Below are 21,953 nucleotides of genomic sequence, written 5' to 3' on the forward strand. Positions count from 1 at the left end.
GGGTGGGCGGGCCACCCGGTGCAGCACTGACATCCACTTACATGGCTTCCTTCTGGCTGCGGGCCAGCGCACGGCTGTTGCTGCTGTCGCCCGGTCACCCCCGCTGGGGCCCGCTCTAGGGAGCACACAGTGGAAAACAACCTGCCTGCATATGGACAATTAACAAAGGCAGGAGCCAGGGCCGCCTCCTCTTGGCGCACGCACGTAAGCAGTGGGCAGAGCCGCGCCCGCCCCGGCCTTCTGTGGGAACAGTGCGCGCAGACTCCAGTGCTGCGCGGATCCGGGAGTCCTGCGCCTTTCCCACCCTGGCTGCGCAATCCCCAGGGCAGCCGAGCTCCCCGTGGGAGCTGGCACCTTGCGAGCGCGGTGAGTCCACTCGGGCGATTGGGACGGCAGGATAGGGCCAGGGAGGCTCTCGGGAAAACAGCTGCTGCTGAGATCCTGAAAGGGAGGTGGGGGAGCGAGCGAGCGACTATGCCCGTCCGGGTTGCCGATTGCTGGGTAGTTAGCTTTGTGTCTTGAGCCTAGTGGGAATGCGAGCAATCTGATACGTCTGACCCAACCGGGTCAGTTTACAGGTGGAAAACTGAGGCCCAGAGAGGTAAGCTGGCTTGGTAAAAACTATTGTTCCTTATGTCTGCTTATCCCTCCCTGCTTCAGTGTAAAATTGGGGAGGACTTTTAATGAGACTCCATATACGTTAAAACAATGGAATAATACGAACGATGGTTTTTTAAAAAAATTCTTGACAAGGAAAATATAGTTATAAATAGGCAATCAAGACCAGGGGAAAAGAAAACGGAAATTTGTGGTCCGTAGGTGAGCTGCCTGGGCCAAGAGCCCTCAGAGAAATAGTGCTAAGGCTGGGACTGGAAGCCAGAACTTCTGGCTCCCGCTGCAGTGTTCCCTGGACAGTGAGCACCACTAACTTAAGAGAATGGGTAAGTTGACCACCTGCCCAGGCAGTGGCTCGTGGCCTTCTTGGGATCACTGACTCCTTAAAAATCTGAGTCTCCTTCCCAGGTTTCACACATAACCTTGCACACAGTTTCAGATTTGATGGCAGGATGAAGCATTCCTGCTGTGAGGAATGACTGAAGGCTGGCCCTCAGGCTGCGCTGTTTCAGAACAATTTATTTGCTTTAAAGGGAGGCAGCTGGTGAAGGAGTGAGTTCCTGCTCTGAGTTGAAACAACGTTCTGAGGCCCCTAGCTGCCTGATCTCGGACACTCTGTTTACCCATTCCAAGGCCCTGTTTTCTTTGTAAACTGGAGGAAAGATTGCTTCATCTTTCATGTTGTTGTCAGACTACAGATGAATATTAAGTCCAGTGCCTGACAGTAGTGGATGATCAATAAAAGGGCTGGTGCAAACAACCCAGTGAGTCAAAGCCATGCCATTTAAGAAAGGGTGATGAACTGGGGGAAAATGGGCTGTATCCGAAGTAAAAGAAAACAAAAGTTAAAAGTTAAAAATTTGCAAATGTAAAGTCAGCCCTATAGTGGCTTACAAATGACTGCACATACCTTGGTGATGGTAACCTAAATAAGAGTGCACCTATTTAGAATAATTCTTCCCTAGTAGCTGGCTCAGTGGTAAAGAATTTACCTGCAGTGCAGGAGATACAGGTTCGATCCCTGGGTCAGGAAGATCCCTGGAGAAGGAAATGGCAACCCACACCAGTATTCTTACCTGGGAAATCACATGGACAGAAGGGCTTGGCGGGCTACAGTCCATGCGGCCACAAAAGATCAGACAGGACTTAACAACTAAACAACAAATTTAGAATAATGTACTACACTCGATATTTGACCCAAGGTCAAATGCTGAAGGTAGAAACCAGCTGACATTCTAACAAGGACTGTTTATTGGGCCTCACACGCCCCTTTTGACTGGAGCCAGCATCTGTATAATTGTTTTTAAATGAGAGAAAAGAGGAGGACACACATGGGAAGCGGGGCTCCCCCCTCATCTTGCCCAGCGATGGAGGCTCAGCTGAGTTTCTGCCAGGGTACAGGAGTTACTTGGCAGTTGGCTCAGATCCCTCTTGGATCAGTTGCTTGCTGTGGAAAACAGTGCCTTGGTTGATTCTGCTCTAGAACAGATAAATGGCTTTTTATTTAACTGATCAGGGAGGGTGGTTGTTTGGGTGCTGTAACTGAAGCAAAATGGCTTTTGTTGAGCTTGATTGTCCAAAGCCTATTGACAGGATTAAGCTATTTGAAATCTATGGATCCAAAATTATGAGGACAGGGCCTGGGAAATTTATCTATAAAAAGAACAGCCCTTTCCAAATACTGTGTTGTTTCCTTTCTCTACCATTTTAGGCCTTGCAAATAGAGGCAGGGAAGTATGGCTTAGGGCAAATAGCTGTTATTTAGTTTGGGTTAAGACACACACTACCTGTCTGGTGGTTACATTCCTCACTGTGTATTTGTAAAGGACAGTTCTTCCTCAGGGAGAGAGAAGGAAAGAGAGAATGTGTATGTGTATGCCTGGACTGTCTCTTGCCCACTCTCTTCTTCACCCCCAATCAGTCATTTCTCAACCCAGAGAAGTCCTTTTTCTGCAAGCTTGGTGACTTTGGCAAGTTCCTTACCTTGCTGGCTCTGTTGCCTAATTTTGTTTTAAAGTAACTCTCTTAGAAAGTTTTTTTTTTGTTTTTTTTTTTTTTTTAATTTGATCTTTAGGTTCCAAACTCTTGGTGCTCTATGGGACAACAGAGCACACATACTCATTCACTTAGACAAAGTTTCTTATTTGAAGCCAGTCCATGTACCCCTTCTGTACAGGATACATGGACTCACCCGTTACAGAAGGGATGTACCTCTTCAGACTCACTGACTTCCTTCCTTCAACTATTCTTTAGGAGGACAAGAGTAAGAGCAGACCTTCTCAAGAAACGATAGCTCACTTGAATCAGAATTACCTAGGGGCTTGTCAAAATGCCCCATCTGTGACCTACTGAATCACAGTTGTCAAGAGTTGAGCAAGAATTTGCATGCCTCTTAAAGGAAGAACTTGTGGTTGCTGCGGAGAAGAATGAGGGGAAGGGATAGTTAGAGAATGTGGGATGGACATGTACACACTGCTATATTTAAAATGGATAACCAGTGAGGACCTACTGTATAGCTCATGAAACTCTGCTCAATGTTATGTGGCAGCATGGATGGGAGGGGTGTGGCGAGCGGAGAATGGATACTTGTATATGCGTGGCTGAGTCCCTTTGCTGTTCATCTGAAACTATCACAACATTGTTAATCAGCTATACCCCAGTACAAAATAAAAATTAAAAAAAAGAAATATACAACAACAACAACAAAAGAATTTGCATGCTTAGTAAGTGCACCTCTGGTTGCTTATGTGTGGGTTGGAGGTAGAGACTATTAATTATTTATACACATCTGTATTGTTTGTCTAGTTATGTAATGAGTGAGAACCTCTTTTGTAATTTTTTTTATCATGTCGCATGGTGTGTGGGATCAAACCTGTGCTCCTTGCCATGGAAGCTCAGAGTCTTAACCACTAGACTACCAGGGAAGTCTTTTGCAATTTAAACAAACAAAAAATTCATGATGTCCAAAGAAAATATATTGGTGGCAGATAAACTCTTGGAAAGATGCTAAAGATCATTAATCATTAGGGAAATGCACATTAAAACCACAAACAGATAACCCTTCATGCAAAAACTGGCTATGCCAAGTGTTGTTGAGGTTATAGAACTCATACACTGCTGGTGGGAAAAGAAAATGGTACAACCACTTTTTTAAAAGTATGACATCTTTTAAAAATATACAGTGGGACTTCCTTGGTGGTCCAGGGGCTAAGACTCCATGCTCCTAATTCAGGGGGCCAGGGTTCAGTCCCTGGTCAGGGAACTAGATCCCACATGCCACAACTAAGACCTGGCACAGCCGAATAAATAAATAAATATTAAAAAAAAAAAAATGCCTATCTTGTGATCTAAACATTGCATTCCTTAAAAAAAAAAGTGAAAAATAAACATTGCATTCCTAGGTCCAGCTTTATTGTAATAGAGAAACAAGAAGCAACCAATTTTTTATTCAGTGCCTAGATAACTATGGTATAGTTATATAATGTTATACTACTTGCAGGAGAAAGTTATGAACTATTGATGCATGCTATAACATGGATGGATGTCAAAATAATTTTGCTGAAAGGAAAAAGCCAGATTAAAAAAGCATGTATCATATAATTACAATATAAAATTCAAGGGGAGTTCTTTTACCTTACCTCAAACTTTGTGGTGGTTTCTAAGAGTTGTGTGTCTAACTTCACTTTAACAGTGTCATTAGCAATTTGATCACTGTTCTACCAGTGTTCATCCAGGTTATTCATTCATTAATTCAATTAATTGAGCATCTAGAGCATCTACTGGGGAAAGGAGTGGTTCCTTGGAAGGGGGATGGGAGTCAGAGAAGACTTGTCTTGATTTCAATAGAGAAGTAAAGCAGTCACTTTTATGAAAAACATAAAGAATGACATCTGCCCTCTGGTTCTATGCATTGGTCAGAAGGCTGTTGTACTGATCCAGGTGAAAGTTGGTGGAGGTTTAGATTCAGGTGGCCTCAGAGATGGGAAGCACTAAAAGAAATAACAGATATCCTTAATAAAGCAAGGAAGATCCCAGAGGTTGACACTGATCAACACTCTTTGAATTTGGTGTTTTATCAGTTTTTAGTCCATATTACTGTCCTATTGCCTCCCCCTCTCCCCCAGCCGCCATCACCACATTTTATTTCATTATCTCATCTTATTCCCTATTTGTAAGGATTTCATCAGAGATCAGCAATAACTTCCTAGTCCAGTTACAGTAGCTTATGGTGTTCCTTGGCTCTACTGATCTAGTTGACTTTCATGAAAGGAATGAGGATAGTCTGGCATGACCCGTTTGTCTTTTTTCTGTTAACCTGTGGTAGCTCCAAGTGATCTCTGTTTCCCTTTCCAAGGGCTGATAGACTGTTTTAATCGAGTGGCAGAAACCCAACTCAGAGTGGCTTAGGCCAAAGTGGGGTGGGGAATGAAAATGTGTTAGCTCATATAAAAAATAAAAAAAACCCCAAAGGGAATCATTCTCCAGCATGGCTGGACTAAGCAATGCTCTCAGGGCTTAGTCTCATGGTCTCTCCATCTCTCAGCTCTGTTTCATTGGCATTAGCTACATCATCAGTGATACTCTGCTATGTAGTTCTTATTACTTATTATAATCATCATGATTAGGTGTTTTCACCATCTGCTTCAGTGTGATCAGCCAAGTGTCCTTAGACGTCATTCCTCTGATCCATGGTCATGCTACTCTTTCCTGTTTAACAATAATAGGAACAAAAACAGCAGCTACTGTTATTGAAAGTTTATTACATAACAGGCACTCTGCTAAACACTTTACGTGGATTCTTAAGAAGTCTTATACCAACCCTATAAGGAAGGTTATATAGTTGTCCTAGGAAGGCCAGCTGATTGATCGCAGAATCAGAATTGTAAATTAGGTTTTTTAGCTCCAGGGTCTGGGCTCCTAACCTTAAAAGAGTGACCCCTGCAGTCACTCTTTAGGGCTAAGAAGAGGAAAAGAAAGTCTTCAAACAATGTGCCTAGTTTTTATTTTTCTTGAACATGAATGTTAAAATTTAGTTGGCAGTCATAGTAGGGGCAGAACTTTGGAATTACATAATTACAGTTTTGTTAATCCCAGATCCTCCTGGGTTTTAGAGTTCTGGAAGTTCTTTGTACAGGACCCTCCACTCTGACTCTTGTATAAACGAGGCTCATTAGCCAGTATCCCTGTGTTGCCATTCTCATTTCTATAGGTATTTCCTCCCTTTGTTCTTCAACAGTCTTTTGTTGGTGTGGTGTTTAACTTTATCTTTGACAGTCTGCCCATGAGCCCTACTCCCTAGAGGTTTTATATCCATTTTTTCTCCCTTGAATGTTTAAATTGACCTCCCTCTATAACTTGAAGTGGAAGGCTGATGGATGTTCATCTTTTCCTGCCATGACATTTTTAGCTTCTGAAGGAACTGTTAAGGTGAACTTTCGTCTGGGACCTGCTTACTTCCATTTCTCCATTCACTTCTGACTGGTCACAATGAGGTTCAGAGTATCATTTCCCTTGTTTGTTTTGTTTTGTTTTAATATTTATTTATTTGGCTGTGCTGGATCTTAGTTGCAGCGTGTGAACTTCTTAGTCATGGCATGTGGGATCTAGTTCCCTGGCCAGGGATTGAACCTGGCTGGGCCCCTTGCAATAAGAGCTTGGAGTCCAGCCACTGGACCTCAAGTGAAGTCCCTCATTTCCCCTGGTACTTCTATCTTTAAAGGGGTGAAATGACCAGGATGTCCATTTACTCAGTCCCTCTACTTTTAGTGGAATGATACTTGCAACAAATAACCAGATATTTTAAATGCCCTACCTTTATTGTAGAACCCCCTTTCCCCCCTTTAACTTTGTATCCTCACAATCCAGAAAACTCCTTAGCAATAGGATTTTTGGAAATAGCTGCTCCAAATATTTGTTGAATGAATGTGTGAATGCTCAAATTTTCTGTGCCAGTGTGTACAGAGGAGGAGAGAAGAGAAGAGAATTAACTGTTTTATCCCATGCTAGACTCAGAAGCCGTCACTGCATAATGTTCAACAAACATTTTTCTTTTGGTACCTACTGTGTGCTAGACTGGGGCTTTCCTCATAGCTCAATTGGTAAAGAATCCACCTGCAATGCTGAAGACCCTAGTTTGATTCCTGGCCTGCTGGAGAAGGGATAGGAAGAGGTGGCAAGAATACACAGAAGGACTGTACAAAAAAGGTCTTCACAACCCAGATAATCACAATGGTGTGATCACTCATCTAGAGCCAGACATCCTGGAATGTGAAGTCAGGTGGGCCTTAGAAAGCATCACTACAAACAAAGCTAGTGGAGGTGATGGAATTCCAGTTGAGCTATTTCAAATCCTGAAAGATGATGCTGTGAAAATGCTGCACTCACTATGCCAGCAAATTTGGAAAACTCAGCAGTGGCCTCAGGACTGGAAAAGGTCAGTTTTCATTCCAATCCCAAAGAAAGGCAATGCCAAAGAATGCTCAAACTATTGCACAATTGCACTCATCTCATACTCTCAAAATTCTCCAAGCCAGGCTTCAGCAATACGTGAACTGTGAACTTCCAGATGTTCAAGCTGGATTTAGAAAAGGTAGGGGAACCAGAGATCAAATTGCCAACATCCGCTGGATCATTGAAAAAGCAAGAGCGTTCCAGAAAAACATCTATTTCTGCTTTATTGACTATGCCAAAGCCTTTGACTGTGTGGATCATAATAAACTGTGGAAAATTCTGAAAGAGATGGGCATACCAGACCACCTGACCTGCCTCTTGAGAAACCTATATGCAGGTCAGGAAGCAACAGTTAGAACTGGACATGGAACAACAGACTGGTTCCAAATACAAAAAGGAGTAAGCCAAGGCTGTATATTGTCACCCTGCTTATTTAACTTATATGCAGAGTACATCATGAGAAACGCTGGGCTGGAAGAAGCACAAGCTGGAATCAAGATTGCCAGGAGAAATATCAATAACCTCAGATATGCAGATGACACCACCCTTATGGCAGAAAGTGAAGAGGAACTAAAAAGCCTCTTGATGAAAGTGAAAGAGGAGAGTGAAAAAGTTGGCTTAAAGCTCAACATTCAGAAAACTAAGATCATAGCCTCTGGTCCCATCACTTCATGGGAAATAGATGGGGAAACAGTGGAAACAGTGTCAGACTTTATTTTTTTGAGCTCCAAAATCACTGCAGATGGTGATTGCAGCCATGAAATTAAAAGACGCTTACTCCTTGAAAGGAAAGTTATGACCAACCTAGACAGCATATTAAAAAGCAGAGACAATGACAAAACCCACTACAATATTGTAAAGTAATTAGCCTCCAACTAATAAAAATAAATGAAAAAATTAAAAAAAAAAAAAAAGCAGAGACATTACTTTGCCAACAAAGGTCCATCTAGTCAAGGCCATGGTTTTTCCAGTGGTCATGTATGGCTGTGAGAGTTGGACTGTGAAGAAAGTTGAGTGCTGAAAAATTCATGCTTTTTAACTGTGGTATTGGAGAAGACTCTTAAGAGTCCCTTGGACTGCAAGGAGATCCCAACAGTCCATCCTAAAGGAGATCAGTCCTGGGTGTTCATTGGAAGGACTGATGCTGAAGCTGAAACTCCAATACTTTGGCCACCTCACGCGAAGAGTTGACTCATTGGAAAGGACCCTGATGCTGGAAGGGATTGGGGGCAGGAGGAGAAGGGGATGACAGAGAATGAGATGGCTGGATGGCATCACCGACTTGATGGACATGAGTTTGAGTAAACTCCGGGAGTTGGTGATGGACAGGGAGGCCTGGTGTGCTGCAATTCGTGGGGTCGCAAAGAATCGGACACAACTGAGTGACTGAACTGAACTGAACTGAACCCACTCCAGTATTCTTGGACTTCCCTTGTGGCTCAGCTGGTAAAGAATCCTCCTGCAATGAGGGAGACCTGGGTTTGATACCTGGGTTAGGAAGATCCCCTGGAGAAGGGAAAGGCTACCCACTCCAGTATTCTGGCCTGGAGAATTCCATGGACAAAGAGTCAGGCATGACTGAGCGACTTTCACTTCACTTTACTTCATGTACTAGACTGATTTTATCTTTAGTTCTTAATTGTCTATCACAGGACATCAAGTAGATCTCAGAACTGAGCATAGACTAGACTCTATTGAAAGGCATATTTTCCCAAGTGTATTCTCCAGGACAAGTCTCTTTATCAGACCAGACCAAGAAGTAGAACAGAGGCACCCATCCTGCTCTCCCGGGCTTTTAAGCTGCATTTTCAAAGATAGTGGATAACTTAAGCTATCTAATACTTTGTTTTTAACTTTTTATTTTGAAATAATTATAAGTCAAGAGTGAAGTTCCAAGGATAGTATGGAAGTTAGATGTATCTTCACCAGGTTCCTCCAATGGTTACATCTTATTTCAATGTAACATAATGTCAAAACCAGGAAGTTGGCTTTGATATAATTCATGTGTTTGATTTTAGATGTCCTTTTATCACGTGTAGATTTCTGTAGCCACCACTTCAATAATACAGATTTATTCTATCACCAGGAAATTCTCCCTGTGCTGTTCTTTTATAGTCACGCCCACCTCCCCTCCACCATCATCCCTAACCAGGTGATCTCTACTCTGTTTTCTCTATCATTTTAGATGTTTTATAAATGAAATCACTCAGTAAGCTTTTCAGGTTGGTTCTTTTCAGGCAGCATGATACCCTCAAGAACCGTCCAGTTGTTGCCGTCAATCAGTAGTTCATCCCTTTTTATTTCTGAGTATTCTGTGATACTGGATATACCACTTTTTTTTTTTTTTTTTTAGCTATCCACCTATTAATCCTATTAAAACAACATTTTGGTTGTTTTGTTCTTAGCTTTTACAAATAAAGCTTCCTCAAACACTTGTAGACAGGTTTTTGTATAGGCGTAAGTTTTCATCCTCTGGAATAGATACCCTGGGATGCGACTGCTATTAAGTGTATGTTTTAGTTTTTAAAGAAACAGACAAACTATTTTCCAAAGTAGCTGCACCATTTTATATCCCATCAGCAAAGTATGAGAGATGCAGTTTCTCCACATCTTTGCCAGCATTTCCTAATTTGATGGGGTAGGTAACAGCTTTATTGAGTTATAATTCACATCATATAATTCACCACTTAAAGTGTACAAATCAATGGTTTTTAGTATATTTGCTGAGTTGTACAACCATCTCCACTAATAAATTTAGAAGATTTCACCATCCCCAGAAGAAATCCAGCCACTACACTCCAAATCATTATCCTTTCAGCCCTGTAAGCTACTAATCCATTTTCCATGTCTATAGATCTGCCTATTCTGGACATTTCATAGAAACAGAGTCATCAAATATGTGGTTCTTTGTGACTAACTTCTTTCATTTAGCATAATGTCTTCAAGATTCATTTATTGTAGTTATAGCACATGTTAGTACATCATTCCTTTTCATTGCCAAATAATATATAATATTTTTAAAGAAATAAAAATGTGCTTCTTTCCATTACATGGGATATAAACTAAGAGAACAACAAAGTGCTGCTCTGTGAGAGTCTCCCAGGCCTGGTGGGAGGTCTAGATTGCAGTTACTGTAAGTGCTATTTTAAATATTGAGCAGTTCTCTCTGAAGTATTACTTATGGCTTTTGTTAATTTGGCAACAGTTCAGAGTAGCCTTAATAGCTCTCCTGAAATCCTGTCGGAATCTTTCTAGAGAAGCAATGCTCTGGGTGATAAATGTCAGTGATTCAGGCCAGGGACAGGTCAGCAAGCCACAGGCAGCATTTAGGAGCTGGACTAGAGCTATGCATCAGACAGATGTGTTCCAGGCTCTTTCTGGGCCTTCTGCCTTCTGAACAACCTTGCTCTTGCCAAGCACCTATATAAGTTATCTGATCCATGGTCAGTGTCAGGACAGAAACTTCTGCTACTAATACATGAAAAGGAGCATTCATGTTGCAAATACATATTCATATCTGTATCAGCATTGTGAGACAGAGAGAAGACGCAGTAAATGGGTGCACATCTTGTCTCCAAGAGCTTAGTGTCTAGCCAGGAAGATGAGGCATAGCCCTAGCTATCCCGAGTACAAGGCTGAGTGGGACGCATGCCACTTTAAATATTAGGAACTGTTTCATCTGTTCAGAAAACAGCAGAGAACAAAATAACAGATGCCCATGTTCTTACTACCTAGCTTTGTTTAATTTTGGCATTTTGTCATATCTGCTTTAGTTGTTTTTTTTTTTTTTTTTAAATAGAACCTCTTAGATATTCAGCAATGAAAAGGAAGGACCTATTAATAACATACAACAGCTTACATCAATCTCCAGGGAATTATGCTGAATGAATAGTGAGTCCTAAAAGGTTATATATTATATAATTCACATATAGATACTGTGTGATTTACATACATTCTTTCTTTTAAATGAAACTTTATTTATTCATTTATTTTGGCCACAGTGCACAGCTTGTGGGATCTCAGTTCCCTGACTAGGCATTAAACTCCTGCCAGGCAGTGAAAGCACCAGTTCCTAACCACTGGACCACCAGGGAACTCCTTACATACTTTCTTGGAAGACCCAGAGGAATCGGGTGGAGAGGGAGGTGGGAGGGGGGATCGGGATGGGGAATGCGTGTAACTCTATGGCTGATTCATATCAATGTATGACAAAACCCACTGAAATGTTGTGAAGTAATTAGCCTCCAACTAATAAAAAAAATTTTATTTATCTATTTTAATTGGAGGATAGTTACTTCATAATATCTTGATGACTCTTGCCATACGTCAACATTACATACATTCTTGAGCTGATGAGAGTACAGAAATGGAGAACAGATTCTTATTTGCTGGGTATTAAGGATGAGATGGGGCTGCAACCAAGTGAGTAAAAAGGCAACAGGAAGGAAGGATCCTTAAGAAAGAACTGTTCTGTGTCTTGACTGTATTGGTGTCAACATATTGGCTGTCACAATGTACTGTAGTTTTTCCTGATGATGTCAGTGGGGAAGTTGGGTAAAGGGTACATAGAACCTCTGCATTATTTCTTACAACTGTGTGTGAAACTCTGATTATCTCAAAATTAAAACTGTAACTTAAAAAGCCCCTCAGATACTATTAAGTCCCCTTTGATACTCTTCCCAATTCCATTGCTCTAGCTCCCTTTCCAGAGGTTACTTTTATCCTATGTTGATGGAAATAAATCAATAAACAAAATATAATAGAAGTAAAAAAAAGTTTTATTTGAGCCAAACTGAGAAGTTTAGCCTAGGAGACAGCCCCTCAGATAACTGAGGAGCTGCTGCAGAGAAGCATGGTTTTCAGCACAGTTTTACATTATTATGTCAGAATAAAGAACATCAAAGAGGTCAGGAATATACTCCTTCAAGGTTACAGAAAAAACAGATCAGGGGCTTCCCTGGTGGCTCAGTGGTAAAGACTCCAACTGCCAGTGCAGGAGACACAGGTTTGATCCCTGATCTGGGAAGAGCCCACATGCTGCAGAGCAACTAAGCCTGTGCATCGTAACTACAGAGCTTGTGCTCTAGAGCCTGGGAACCGCAACTAGTGAGGCCCACATGCCCCAGAGCCCATGCTCTGCAACAAGACAAGCCACTACAGTGAGAAGCCAGAGCACTGCAACTAGAGAGTAGCCCCCACTTGCCACAACTAGAGAAAAGCCCCTCGAAGTGAAGACCCGGCACAGTAAAAACTAAATAAATTATTAAAGAAAAAAATCCAACAGATCAGCATGTTCACAGTAAGTCAGTATGACCTTGGCTCCTAGGGAGGGAGTCTTGTCATTAAAGGCATACCAACATTGGTATTCCAGGAAAGGAGGCATTTAATCCTTAACATAGACATTCTTTACTTGTGGTCATTGTGCCATTTTCTTTAATAATTAAAGCAGATATGACAGTGTGTGTCTGATAAGTCACAAACAGGCCATTTTAGGTAGCAGAAAATCAAGTTAAATCATGTATAAGCCAGAATGACTTCCCTATACCTCAATATGTGAAAATTTCTTTAATTACCTGGATTTATTATTAATTACATCTACAAAATATTTAATACCTATGCTACATGTATTTGTCCCTAAACAAAATATAGCATTGTTTCACATATTTTAAACTTTTAAAAACTTAAAGGAATTTTTTTTCCTTTAACATTTTAAACTTTAAGAAATGGTATCATACTGGCTTCCCAGGTAAAGAGGGTAAAGAATCTGCCCAGGAAGGTCCCCTGGAAAAGGGAATGGCAACCTACTCCAGTGTTCTTTCTTTTTTTTTTTTTTTTTTTAACTCCAGTATTCTTGCCTGGGAAATCCCATGTACAGAGGAGCCTGGCGGGCTACAGTCCATAGGGTTGCAAAGAGTCAGACATGACTGAGCGACTAACACATACACTGTGTATCCTTCTGGGATTTGCTTATATGTATTTTTTCCTGTTTACAACATCTGTGAGGATATCCATGTTGACACATGAATCTATAGTTTTTTTTTTTTTTACTGTTCAGAATTCCATTATATGATTATACAAGTTATTTATTCACTTTCATTGAGACATTTATGTTTTTTCTGATTTTTTTGTTATTTCATCAGTACTGCAGTGAACATTCCCATCTATATTTCTTGTGTGTATATGGAGAAGTGTCTCAGAGTAGACTGTATCCTGGAGTATCCTGGAGTAGAACTCCTTGGCCTGATAGTGTGTGAATTTTCAACTTTTCTAAATATTGCCAAGTTGCTCTTTAGGGTGGTTGCAACAATTTATATCATCATATCAGTATATGAGATTTCCCATTCATACAGTGTCACCAACATTTTATTTTCATATTTTGCTGATCTCTTCGACATGGAATGGTATCTCATTATGTTTCTGTTTGCTTGATTTTTTTTGGCTTCACTGCATGGCTTGTGGGATCTTAGTTCCCTAACAAAGGATTGAACTCAGGCCCTCAGCAGTGGAAGCTCAGAGTCGTAGCAGCTGAACCCCCAGGGAATTCCTGATTAGTTCTTAGATATATTTTAGATAAAGCCACCATCTGGTGGCTCAGATGGTAAAGCGTCTGCCTACAACGTGGGAGACTCAGGTTCAGTCCCTGGGTTGGGAAGATCTCCTGGAGAAGGAAATGGCAACCCACTCCAGTACTCTTGCCTGTAAAATCCCATGGATGGAGGAGCCTGGTAGACTACTGTCCATGGGGTCTCAAAGAGTCGGACATGACTGAGTGACTTCACTTTCACTTTATCATTTTCTCCATAAAGATTTTGTACATTTTTTTTTTCTTTAATTGTATATGTGGCTTGTGAGATCTCAGTTCTCCGACCAAGGACTGAATTCAGGCCATGACAGGGAAAACCTGGAATCCTAAGCACTAGGCTGCCAGGGAATTCCCCATCTTTTGTTAAATTAAGATATTTAGGAAGGAATAAATAACACGTTGTTACTGAATCTTTTTATTCTTATGCTGCTATTTTTCCTTAAATGAACTCTTGAAAATCGTTGTTGGTTTGCACAGGAATATAATTCATTTTGGAATATTGGTCTCCAGCAAAATTGAGAAATTTTCACTTTGCCTTACATTTAATTGTTCAGTTTAGTTCAGTTCACTCAGTCCTGTCTGACTCTCTGTGACCCCATGGACTGCAGCATGCCAGGCTTCCCTGTCTATCACCAACTCCCGGAGCTTACTCAAACTCATGTCCATCGAGTCGGAGATGCCATCCAACAACTGTCTCATCCTCTGTCATCCCATTCTCCTCCTGCCTTCAATCTTTCCCAGCATTAGGGTCTTTTCCAGTGAGTCAGTTATTCGCATCAGGTGGTCAAAGTATTGGAGTTTCAGCTTCAGCATCAGTCCTTCCAATGAACACCCAAGACTGATCTCCTTTAGGATGGACTGGTTGGATCTCCTTGCAGTCCAAGAGACTCTCAAGAGTCTTCTCCAACACCACAGTTCAAAAGCATCAATTCTTCAGTGCTTAGCTTTCTTTATAGTCCAACTCTCATATCCATACATGATTACTGGAAAAACCACAGCTTTGACTAGATGGACCTTTGTTGGAAAAGTAATGACTCTGCTTTTTAATATGCTGTCTAGGTTGGTCATAACTTTTCTTCCAAGGAGCAAGCATCTTTTAATTTCATGACTGCAGTCACCATCTGCAGTGATTTTGGAGCCCAAAAAATAAAGTCTGTCACTGTTTCAACTGTTTCCCCATCTCCATCTATTTGCCATGAAATGATGGGACCAGATGCTATGATCTTAGTTTTCTGAATGTTGAATTTTCAGCCAGCTTTTTCACTCTCCTCTTTCACTTTCATCAAGAGGATCTTTAGTTCTTCTTCATTTTCTGCCATAAGGGTAGTGTCATCTGCATATCTGAAGTTATTGATATTTCTCCTGGCAATCTTGATTCCAGCTTGTGCTTCATCCAGCCTGGCATTTTGCATGATGTACTCTGCATATAAGTTAAATAAGCTGGGTGACAATATACATCCTTGATGTACTCCTTTTCCAATTTGGAACCAGTCTGCTGTTCCATGTCCAGTTTTAACTGTTGCTTCTTGACCTGCATACAGATTTCTCAGGAGGCAGGTCAGGAGGTCTGGTATTCCTGTCTCTTTAAGAATTTTCCAGTTTGTTGCGATCCACACAGTAGAAGACTCTGGCATTGTCAATAAAGCAGAAGTAGATGTTTTTCTGGAACGTTCTTGCTTTTTCGATGATCGGACGATGTTGGCAATTTGATCTCTGGTTCCTCTGCCCTTTCTAAATCCAGCTTGAATATCTGGAAGTTCATGGTTCATGTACTGTTGAAGCCTGGCTTGGAGAATTTTGAGCATTACTTTGCTAGTGTGTGAGATGAGTTTTTGTGAGCAATTGTTTAGCAGTATGAACATTCTTTGGCATTGCCTTTCTTTGGGATTGGAGTGAAAACTGACCTTTTCCAGTCCTGTGGCCACTGCTGAGTTTTCCAAATGTGCTGGCATATTGAGTGCAGCACTTTCACCACGTCATCTTTGAAGATTTGAAATAGCTCAACTGGAATTCCATCACCTTCATTAGCTTTGTAGTGATGCTTTCTAAGTCCCACTTGACTTCACATTCCAGGATGTCTGGCTCTAGGTGGATGATAACACCATCTGGTTATCTGGATCATGAAGATCTTCTGTGTATTCTTGCCACCTCTTCCTAGTATCTTCTGCTTCTGTTAGTTCATTTCAGTTCAGTCGCTCAGTTGAGTCCAACTCTTTGCGACCCCATGGACCACAGCACGCCAGGCCTCCCAGTCCATCACCAACTCCCAGAGTTTACCCAAACTCATGTCCATTGAGTCAGTGATGCCATCCAACCATCTCATCCTCTGTCATCCCCTTCTCCTCCTGCCTTCAATCTTTTCCAGCATCAGGGCCTTTTCAAATGAGTCAACTCTTTGCATCAGGTGGCCAAAGTATTGGAGTTTCAGCTTCAACATCTGTCCTTCCAATGAACACTCAGGACTGATATCCTTTAGGATGGACTGGTTGGATTTCCTTGCAGTCCAAGGGATTCTCAAAAGTTTCATCCATCACCACAGTGCAAAAGCATCAATTCTTTGGTGCTCAGCTTTCTCTGTAGTCCAACCCTCATATCCATATGTGAGTACTGGAAAAACCTTAGCCTTGACTAGACAGACCTTTGTTGGCAAAGTAATGTCTCTGCTTTTTAATACGCTGTCTAGGTTAGTCATAACTTTCCTTCTTCTGTTAGGTCCATACCATTTCTGTCCTTCATTATTTAATTTTTAGTTCACTTCAAAGCAGGATGTGTGTGTATGTGTGTGTGTGCGTGCATGCTCAGTTGTGTCCAGCTCTTTGCAGTCCCATGGATTGTAACCTGCCAGGCTCCTCTGCCCATGGAATTTTCCAGGCAAGAATACTGGAGTGGGATGCCATTTCCTACTATAGCAGCTCTTCCAAACCCAGGGATCTAACCCACATCACTTTTGTCTCCTGCATTGGCAGGAGGATTCCTTTCCACTAGCACCACCTGGGAAGCCCCCTCAAAGCTATAAAAGCATATAATTTAAAGAGATGGATAGTTCTACATTTGTGATGAGAAGGAGAAACAGGTAATTCTGTTGTACAGTGTTTGTTATAAAAAGCACCCTGTCCTCTTCTCTTGCCTGCTCCAGGCACTACCAGGCAGTTCCTTCCGTTGATTTTAGCTGATTGTACACATGTACTGTTCCTTCTTGAGCAGTACAATTTTGGCATTGTTCTTTGATTTCCCCTATGGACGATTAGGCTTTAGCTCTTTTTGACTCCTTCTCCAACACTCTGTCCTCTCAGTACATAATATGAATTAGATCACTTGCATTATTACCTGTGTAGATTCTATTTATAGTTGAATCAGGTAGTGACGCATAATTACTTTTATCTTTTCTGCATAATCTTGTTAGAAAAATTGTTATAACAATTTTTTTGTTTGTTGGTTTATTTCTTAGTTTCACATGTATTGTCTGTGTAATTGCCTAAATAAGGACCATATTCTCTGCTGTTTCAGTAAATTTGTCCTCAAGACATTCTAGTATCTGGCCCAGACTGTTTGCTGTCTGTCACCAACGGTCAAACTTAGGATTTCCTTTTATCTGTCTTGGGAATTTCCTTGGCCTCTCTCACATATTAGGTTACCAGTTTCCTATATCTCATGTCTTTTTTTGTGTGATTTATTTCTTTATTTTGGTAGAACATAGTTTCCTGACAAGGAAACTATAAGGTAAATTCTCCAGTCCTTCAGGATTCTGAAATTTCCTCCTAGTGTGTTTAGATTTGATTTTTTTAAAAAACTTATCCTGCCTGGCACTTGTACTTCCTAGATCTAAGCAATAATCTCTTTTATAAATTCTGGACAATTATTAGTCTCATGTCTTCATATATTGCCTCTTCTCACTCTCTTTATTCTTGTCCCCTGGAACACAGAGTTGGTACATGACCTTATTTCTGTATCCAGATCTCTTAATTCTCTTTTGTATTTTGCATGATTTTCACTTTCTTTTTAGCAGTCTGGATAATTTCTTCATATCTATCTGCTCCTTTCCTATTTCTTTTTCCTAAATGTTTAAAGTGTCCATTTAATTTTTAATTTTGAAAGCTAAATTTTTAACATCTATAAGTTCTGCTAGGTGCTTTAAAAAATCATACAGGTCTTTATTTTTTGTATGTCTTTTCTTTTCCTGCTTATTTTATAGTTTCTGTCTGACAGTTTGCTTGTCTGATGTTCTGGGGATCTAATCCTGTTCTTGCGGTCTCTGATGATGCTCACTTACACTGGAGTTCTTGTAATTTTGGATTTTAAGCTCATCTTCAGGATAGGGTTATCTCTTGGAGTACCATGTGGCCTAGGTTAAGAATATGTCCTCCTGGAGACATTTTATTTTTCCTCTGGATATTAATACTAGCATTAGTCCAGGACTTCTTTTTTGTTGTGGCATATTTCTCAGCATTGAGTTCCTTGGAACACATGTGTAGTATACATTTGAACCTGTGATCCAGTGAAAGCAGGCCTGTTATGAGTTTTCAGAAAGGACTTTTCCTTTACTCAGGACCCAAGTCAAGATGAAGAAACATCTTTGTCATTTTCTGTGTAGGTAGGGGGGCATTTCTTTTCTAGTCCCCCATTTCGCTAGCATGCTTGAGGAAAGGAGCTTGTTTCCTGATTCTCCATGGGCACTAATGCCCAAGTCTCTGAATCACTGAGCTAGGCAGTGCTTTCTTCTTTGCCCAACCTGTCCACTTTGGCTACAGCTGCATCAGCTTAGCTGTTCATGCTGTGGTTTTCCATTCCCTCTGGTTGGGGGTCCCTGCTGATTTCCTTTACTTTCTTGCAATACTTGCCATCCAGTGAAAAGGAAGTTTGTTATGGCTGATCTTGCATTTCTAGGTGTTTTGTAGTAGGGAGATTTTTCTTGTCCATAATATTGCCATTTGTACTTTTTAAACTTAGAGATGGAAGAGAAAAGAACATCTGGCAGAGAGGATCTGGAAAGGCCTTAGAGATGAATGTCAGAGCCGAGAGGCATGGGAGGGGTCACAGCAGGTGCAAAAACATAGAGGCCGGAAATGACTATGCGGGAAGGGAGAAAAGCATGTGACTTTCTTTCACTGGAGTGCCTCAGGGAAGAGGGAGAATGAGGCCAGAGGCAGAGCATACCAGATCACAAGCTTTGTTTCAGGAAGGTTAAACTGGAAGCATATCCAAGATGAATGGGTGTGGGTGGCAGCAGGTGGGAGAGGGGTTTGGATTTGAAAAAATGATTCTGGAGGCTGTGGAAATAGTCAAGGTGATAGGTAGTGTGGCCTGAATAGGGTAGTGGCAGGTGAAAAGGAGGGAACCCTTGGGAGAAAGAGGGTGAGAGAGAGTCAGTGAACCAGATAAAGAAATCTGGGTTGAGAGCTGGGGGGAAAAAAGGAAGAAAAAGCCAAGCAAGCACATTGTCTGAATCCTGGGAAATGAATAAAAAATGTCAACAATTATCTGAGCTGCGTTCTACCTTTTAAGATTTGTTAAGATACTAATAAATAGTTCATCTTGACTCTGTAGGCAGCTAAAGATGTTTTTAGGCCACTCGGTGAATAGTTGTCTCTGAACTAAAGGCAGCATGTTCCAGTAGAGCTCCCAGAAGTGAATCTGGATGTGTCTGTCTTTCCAGAACCTGCTGACATGACGAATCATGGGGACGATGCGCTGTCCTCTAGAACTGGTGCTCCAGATGGGGATGATCGACTCTCTGAGGACAGATCCTTGCTCCAGCAGAGGCTGGCTGTCAGGGAACTCATTGACACCGAGGTCTCCTACTTGCACGTGCTCCAGCTCTGTGCCTCTGACATTAGGAGCCGTCTGCAGCAGGTACCTGGGTGGGGCCACACTCTGTCTTTATAGAGGCAAACATGGGTCCCAGCTTCTGAGACCTCACATCTGTTCCTGGGGCAGGCTTGATGGAGGGGAAAGTGGTGTATGTGAAGTCATGGTACTTCTACTACTGGCCCTGCGACCTTCAGCAAGGCTTTTGACACCTTGGAGCCTTAGTATAAAAAGTGTTAGTTGCTTAGTCTTAGGGTATTCTTCTGCTAAATGGGCAGAGAAGAATCACCTCAGAGAATTAAATGAGCTAATGGATAAAATAGCCCTTTATTAAGTTTAGGACAGATTGTTTTAAGTGACCTATTTGTAATTGTCTCATTTGGAGCGTGGTAACATGAAAAAGTTATCATTACATGGATTTATAGTTCAGTATTCATTTTTTACATCTTTTTCACCCCAGTTTCAGAAATATCACAGGCTCTCTTTCTAAAATTTCAACCATCCCCTAGCATGTAAGGTCCATAAGGGGAAAGGCTGTTTATTAATAGTTCAGTGAATCCCAGTTCTTGACATATGAATAATGGACTCCAATTAGTATTTATTGAATAAATGAAATAAGCAGATAATGTAGATGAAAACCCTTCCTTATTTCACCCTCCAGAAATTGGGATTTTTCCTCTGGAGGCATTAAACAAACAAATATAGATTGTTACTTATTTTAGCAAAAATAAAGCATACTCTAGATATTTTTCTACAGTTAGCTTTTCCCACTTGATTGTGCATCCAGGGCTTCTACCTGTATATATATCCTATATAGGGCTTCCCTGGCAGGTCAGCAGTAAAGAATCTGCCTGCAATGCACGAGACACAGGAGACGTGGGTTCAATCCCTGGGTTAGGAAGATCCCCTGGAGGAGGGCATGGCAGCCCACTCCAATATTCCTGTCTAAAAAATCCTGTGGACAAAGGAGCCTGGCGGGATGCAGTCCACGGACTGTACCGGACACGACTAAAGCAACTGAGCACAGCCAACACACGCCGATACCCTGCCTCCTTTCAACAGTGGTGTGGTTTCGTCCACAGGGGCGGAGTTCAGAGTATATCTAAAGGTAATAGTGGTCGGTGCCAAGTGTGTCAGAGCTGGAGAGAAGTCCAGCTTCCCACACTTATATGACAGATGGGGAAATGAGAGAAGCAAAATCATAGTTGGCAGCAGACCTAGGATAATGCAGTGCAGCTTTCCTTTCATGCTGAGTGCTCCATCTCTTCCTCTCTTCTCTTAGAGTAATAAAAATACCTAATTTATAAAATTTCAAAGTCCTTTCAAACATTCCTCTGGAACGGTCTTCCCAAGAGAGATGGAACCCCGATGGCATGACTATTCTGGACTACTGTCCAAAATCTACAAAAAAAAAAAATCACTCTTACCAAACTCCTGAGCGACCTTCCACAGAGTCTTTGTTCCTTTTAGCTGCCACAGGGAGATCTGGATGTCCTGTTCTCAAACATCGATGATATCATCAAGGTGAACAGAAGACTGCTTCATGATCTGCAGGAGACAGCCTCCAGGGAAGAGGAACAAGTGCAGCTGATCGGTGAGCAAAAAACCAGGCAGTTGGCAGCCTGAGATTCCCGTGGAATTGTTCTAGGCATGTGGTCATTGCTGTACTTTCCCCAGCATTCCAGGGAGATGCAGCTCAATGAGAGGCTGTTTTGGGAGTCCCTGAAATACAGTATGTCAGAGCTGGCAGGACCCTCAAATGATATCCAGCCCAACCCTATCACTACAGACGAAGAGACTGAGGCCTAAAGACAGAGAGGACATACTGATAGACACATAATTGGTTAGTGGTGTGGCTGAGACTCTATCCCAGGGTTTTTTTCACAGTCGTTCACTCAATAGGTACTTAGTGATCACCTGCACTGTGCCATTAACTGTGCTGTGTGCTGAGGTTACAGAAGGATCCAGTCAACCAGAGGGTCTGATCTTCTGTTCTTTTGGGTTAGTGAGTGAGAGAGACAGAAGATACACAGATAAACAGGAGAATTTTAAGTAGTAATTTGTAATTTAAAGAATAACAAATATGGTAACTTTTGAGAAAAGAGAAGGCCTCCTGAGGAGAGGACATTTGAACTGAGACCTATTAGGGAGGAGCCAGATATGAGATGATCTGGACAAAGAGTAGAGAAAATAGGTATTTAGAGGCCCTATTCTTAGGCAGAGATGAGCCTGGGATATTTGATGGACAAGGCTGGTGAGGCTCCAGGGCAGTGAGCGAGGGGAGAGTATAGGAGATAGGATAGAAGAGGCAGAGAAGGACCAGATCCTGCAAGGCCTTCTAGGAGTGTGGATTTTCTCCTAAGTGTGATGAGGCATCATTGGACAATTTTGAGCAGGGGAGTGATTTGGTCAGATTTCGTTTTCAAAGATCCTTTTGGTAGTTGTGTACGGTGGATTGTGAAAGAGTGGCAAGAGTGGAAGTAATGAGATCAGCTGGTGC

The 21,953-nt window shown here is 41.6% G+C and overlaps 1 protein-coding gene across 1 annotated transcript in view; it reads left to right on the plus strand.

Annotated features, from left to right (window-relative positions):
- The first annotated feature begins 135 nt into the window (after positions 1 to 135).
- The window catches only part of ARHGEF37 (Rho guanine nucleotide exchange factor 37), a 57,481-nt gene continuing 35,663 nt past the window's right edge, over positions 136 to 21,953 (plus strand). Inside the window, exons 1-3 of the mRNA XM_061151701.1 lie at positions 136 to 366; positions 19,302 to 19,498; positions 20,924 to 21,047. Of these exons, the coding sequence (XP_061007684.1) occupies positions 19,313 to 19,498; positions 20,924 to 21,047 (310 nt within the window). The 5' untranslated portion in view covers positions 136 to 366; positions 19,302 to 19,312. The remainder of the gene's footprint in view (positions 367 to 19,301; positions 19,499 to 20,923; positions 21,048 to 21,953) is intronic.

This window comes from Dama dama, chromosome 9 (genome assembly GCF_033118175.1).
Source record: "Dama dama isolate Ldn47 chromosome 9, ASM3311817v1, whole genome shotgun sequence".
NCBI lineage: Eukaryota > Metazoa > Chordata > Mammalia > Artiodactyla > Cervidae > Dama > Dama dama.